General features: G+C 36.9%; 1 protein-coding gene across 2 annotated transcripts in view; it reads right to left on the minus strand.

Annotated features, from left to right (window-relative positions):
* The window catches only part of LOC106879762 (malignant fibrous histiocytoma-amplified sequence 1 homolog), a 48,346-nt gene that overhangs the window by 15,908 nt on the left and 26,829 nt on the right, over positions 1 to 5,609 (minus strand). For both annotated transcript variants that reach the window (XM_052971262.1, XM_014929446.2), the window contains one exon: positions 988 to 4,109. In XM_052971262.1, the coding sequence (XP_052827222.1) occupies positions 988 to 4,099 (3,112 nt within the window). In that variant the 5' untranslated portion in view covers positions 4,100 to 4,109. The remainder of the gene's footprint in view (positions 1 to 987; positions 4,110 to 5,609) is intronic.

Genomic DNA, 5,609 nt, shown 5'->3' on the forward strand with positions numbered 1-5,609 from the left:
CACTTAAACACATGTTTATCATTTAATAAATAGATATAATGAAATGTTTACTGGCTGGTATTTGTTGATTTTATACCTTCTCCATTTTCTTATATGCCTTATAAATCCTGGGTAAATTTTCAATTTACCCCTACCCATACCTAGTATTCAGTTGTAATATTGCCATGCAATAGTAAGCACTTGGTTAAAAATACGTAGGAACACATCCAGTAGTATATTGGATATTTAATATCCCTTAGATGGTTTCTTAACTTCTAACTCATAGACATAGGATTGATTTGTTCAACTAAACGTGGTGCTCCAGCATGGCTGCAGTTAAATGACTGAAACAAGTAAAAAAAAAAAAAAGAGAGAGTACACATAGATTATGCACACATATTATGCTTTTGAGATCAAATTCTACTTGAATCAACTTAACTTTCAGACTTAAGTGATCAATAAAATAATAGTAATATATTTGGATAGAGTTAAGTCTCCATTCTTCCTATTTTTATAAATCAAAGAAGAAAGGGGGAAAAAATATCCATAACCATTATAGTAATAATAACAGAACTTCTGCTAGTCTGGATTCTTTTAGAATTTGATTAAAAAAAAATCTGTATTAGATTAAAAAAAAACTCTGTATAAGAAGTGTCAGAAACGGTAAAGCATCAACCAAAATGCCTGATAGTATTTATTTTTAACCCTGAGGCATTGATTTTATTGACTGTTAACCTTTAGCTATAAAATATCAGCTTTGTACACCAATGTGAGAAATTCTTAAATGTTGTGGATTGGGGGAAAGCAACAGGTAAGGAGACCCTTTTCAGATAATGTGTTCAAAGGAACAATACAATAAATTGTTACTGAAATGGTCTGGTTTGACTCAATAGAATCAAGGTTAATGACAGTATGAAAAATGATAGAGAATTCTTGAAAAAGGTAATTTTACTAAAAAGAAAAGTTAGATATGAAAAAAAAAAAGAATATTGGGAATGACTAACTTACCTGGATCAAGGAAGTAGACAAAACAAGCAGGGATGGGACAATCTTTTTGATTAGGGCACTGCACGTGGTAGACTCCCTTGGGGCAGCGACGTTCCAAAACTTTCCCTGAGAACTGGTATGGTTCCTCATTACCTGTCATGATGCAATGCGAGCAAAGTAGTTTTATTTCAACAAGTGCAAATGGCCACTCATGTAGAAGACCAAGCATGTCGTGCCAAGATGCGTGAATGAGACCCCAGAGTTCTTGCATGTCACTGCCTCGTACAGACAGAGTAACTAGCATCATATTTTGACCATTCAATTCTTTCTTTTCTTTCTGCAGCAAACATTTACTCAAATTGTATCTAGCATAGATACCATTGCGCCAACCATCGCAGTAAGATACATAGTTCTGAAAACGAACAGATACTTTTTCAAAGAAATTTGGTGGACCCTTCTTTGGAAATTGAAACTGAATTGTGAGCTGTACAGTGTCCTTAGGGACCTGAGCAGGCCACTTTGAGACAAGATTTGCTGGTGAGACATCAGGTAAGAACCAAGGAAATAAAAGTAATCGGGTGTAGTCCAGTAACGAGACATTAATCTCATTAATGGGTATCTCATAGCAAAGATCAAACTTTAACATGAGTGAGGTAAATGTCTCAAGAGCACTGACATCAAGTTGAAAGTGGCAAAGAGTATAGCGAAGAAGTTCAACTGACATCATTCCTTCATGAAGGAAAAGTTGCTTGGCATTTCTAAATTGTTCCTCAGTCATGTTCACTTTCAAGCCCAAATGCCGATGATACACCATAATATCCTCAAAATCATGCCGAAATATTGAGCGCAACATATCAATCAGTGTCTCTGGTCGATGGAATACAAGCTGATTGAGCTTAGGATTGTCATAGTACCAAATGATTTCTCCAGTTGCATGAAAATATTTTAAAATAACTTGTAAACTTTTTTCAGGAGACCCTTCCATGCTAATCATTGACTGGCCTAAGCTTTTCATGAGATCAGTAAAAATCTTTAATGTATCATTCCAATGAAGTATTTTCTCTTCTCGTTGCTGCAGCTCAATTAAGAAACTATACCAAGACTTTGGAAGAGGCCGCTGTTCTGATTCTTTCAATGTAGTGATGACTCTATCAACAAATTCATTAATGCCAACAAGATCATCTGCACAACTGACTGTTGAAATATCATCAGGTAATTTCACTCGAGTATTTACCATACGCAGCAGGTGACTAACTTTCTCAGAATCTCGTTCAACATCAAAATCTGAAAAACCACTCTTGCCAGTGTCTTGTTTCTGTGTACTATCTAACTTCTCTTTCAGCTGATTTATTTCCATAAAAAGATTATCAATTTTTGTGTTCTCTTCAGAATGCATCTTCTCCAGGATGTAAGCTTTCTTCTCTGCTATTTCATTCTCATTACAAAGATCAGCGTGAGTTCCAACTAACTGAATAGATGCTCCTGGTGCTCTGTCCAGAATTCCTTCCAGCCAGTCTCCAATCCTAAAGTCATAGGATTCAGGATCACAAGAAAACACATTCAGATCAAAAACAAGAATGTGCAAAGCTTCTGAGGTAAGAAACATATGATGAGCAGCAGAATAAATATGATGCCCACCAAAATCAAGAATCTGTACCCGTAAGCTTTCTTCAGGTTCCCAGAGATGGCGTTCCAATACCCACGTCCGTTCATCATCTGCAGTTAATCGTGATCGGCCCAAAAGCAATGCATTTCGTAAGCTAGTTTTTCCAGCCTTCACAGCACCAGTAAGAATCATCTTCCTCCGATGGTTTGCCTCACTAACTCGAATTTCTTTCAAGTATTTAAACAATGCCCCCACACCTTGATCACATATTTCCTGCCGTGGTTTTATCAAATAATTGCCTTGCAAGAAAATGCCATTTGTTTTTTCAAGGCCAGTAAGCTGGTCTAAGAGGAGAGGCAAGCGCTTGAGTTTGTTCTCTGTCAAGTTCAAAAAGTCTAAGTTGTCAAGTCGGTGGAACGTGTCCGGAATTTCTTCAAGCAAGTTGTGAGCTAAATTGAGTGACTGAAGCGACTGGCAACTAGATATTTCATTAGGCAAAAATTTTAGTTTATTATTGCACACACTCAATTTCCGTAAAACATGAAGCCTTCTAATACTACCAGGAATTGTTTCAAGATAATTGTCTGACAGTTCAATTTCCTCCAACTGCTGAAGATTGAAGAATTCTTCAGGCAATTGGAGTAAAGCATTTTTCTGCATGAGAAATACTTTCAAATTTTCTAATCCACTAATTTCAGGAGGTATTGTAGTAAAATAATTGCCACTTATATTCAGTTTAACTAAACTCTTGAGGTTAAGCAAAGCTACAGGTATTTTAGGAATAAACCGCATAGCGGCAGTAAGATGAAGTTCTTGCAAATTAGTACAATCAGCAATTTTTTTAGATATATATTTTAAGTGATTTCCACGCAAGCTGAGAATTTTCAGCTTTTTTAAATTGCCAATTTCATCAGGGAGTGTGTCAATTTGGTGCCAACTGCAGTCAAGGGTGAGCAGTTCTGGCAAATTGCACACTGAAGTTGGTAATGTCCGTAATCCACCTCGCGGACTCCACTTTCCAGACAGATTAAGAATCTGCAACTTCTTGCATTGACTCATTTGTTCCGGAACTTCGGACAACAGATTTCCACCGATATTCAGATGGCGCAGATTCTTAAGCTCTCCGATTTCCGGCGGTAGCCTTTCAACGCTGTTCTCACACAGGTTTAGCTCAACCAAACTGGTTAGTTTGAAAATAGACTGTGATAGCTCTGAGAGGTTGTTATAACTAAGGTTTAATTTCTGTAATTCAGAAATTTGAGTAAAACAGTTTGGAATAGTTTGGAGGTAGTTGCCAACAGCATGGAAAACTTTTAAGCTAGTTAGAGAACCTAGACTACTGCCGCGTACAGGGAAGGTGTACAATCGCATAAATGGGAGATAGAGTTCATCCAGCTCCAAGGAGTACAAAGACTTGGGTAGCCAACCCTTGTATTTGCCATCTGGAACAGTAAGCACAGTTCGACCATTACTTTTTGTCTCCAAATAGGTCAATAGTTGCTCTGATACTTGGCTGTGGGATGACATCTTTGGTATTCTGTAAAGAAGTAAAAAAAAAACATTAGAGTTAAATTAATCAGAGATAAAAGTGAACTTAACGATATTAAAGAGTCACTGAGAAAATTTATTACACAACAGTAATACATGAGCACTCATCAGATACACATACCTCGGAAGACACAATACAACATCCAGGAATCACATTCATCAAACAACTCAACACAACACTCCTAAGATGGCATGATACAATAATTGCCACATTTACAAAATCTCTATTGTAGTAATCAGCCGTAGAGTACAAGGGAGAAAACTGTGCTGGTATAGACGTGCAATGTATATGACAGAGAGTATTTTCATTAAAGGTCAAGTGATACAAGTAAGTGGAAGGAGTCTTCAAAAGAGTAGGACAAGGAAAGAATGGTGAGCAGCCTGATCTCAGAATGCTTAATTTCATGAAGGAGACAGATGATCAGAGACTGCAACAAGTGGCAAGGTATTATGCCATAAAAGAATCATTCAACCATGCCAGTACAGCAAAGCTGATATAAAATTATGATGATTTTTGTAAATTAAGCATTTATGAAACTGAATGATAAACCTGTTAGATATTTAATGTCAAGTTAACTCTGAATGGAAAAAACTATGATCAAAAACATTCAGGCCATGGTAATATTGTCATTTATTTGGACATAGTGTATCTAGAACATTATCTAATGTGTCCTTCCTTAATTTTTTTGGTTTTAAGAGAGTAAAGTGTAATTTGAAAAGATTTACTTGCTATATCTAGCTAATCAGAATTTGAGAAGATTAAAAACCGTGGCTGTCCTTGCATACAGGCATGTCTCCTGCATCCCTCTTCAGCTGAGCAAATTAATCTTGCAGGCTCATGGGTGCTGGTTCCACATAAAAAGCACCCAGTACACTGTAAAGTTGTCATTAGAAAGGGCATCCAGCATGGAGCCCAGGTAGCTCTTCAGCTGGCCTGCTCCAGTTAAACTGCCCAACCCCTGCCAGCATGGAAATCGGATGATGATGATGATGATGATGATTATTATTTGTTATATCTAGCAAGTTAAGCTCCTGAATAACAAGGGAAGAGTCAAGAGATGACACAACATCAACAGCACCACTGTTGAAGGCTTAAATAAATATCAAATCCCACTCTGTATTTCAATCTGGTACTTATTCTATCATTCTTTAATTAATAAATGGCTAAGTCACCTTAGCAACCCAACAAATCATTTTTAGCCCAATACCCACAAACACACACACATAACTTAGTTGTTCAATAAAGAGAGTGATAAAAATAAGCGTCAGGCTAAAATTAAAAATAATGAGGTTGATATGACTAATTTCTGCTCTTGTCAGTGGGACTCCAACATGGCTACAGAGCAACGACTGAAACTAGTCAAAGAATAATAAAAGCATACATTGTAATAAAAACCTGTCAGGATGACATTATCCAATGTGTCCTTTTCTTAAGATGGTATCACATAATTGTGCTCGTGTGTGTGTGTGTGCATGCACGCACACACAC

Source organism: Octopus bimaculoides, chromosome 10 (assembly GCF_001194135.2).
Source record: "Octopus bimaculoides isolate UCB-OBI-ISO-001 chromosome 10, ASM119413v2, whole genome shotgun sequence".
Taxonomy (NCBI): Eukaryota; Metazoa; Mollusca; class Cephalopoda; order Octopoda; family Octopodidae; genus Octopus; species Octopus bimaculoides.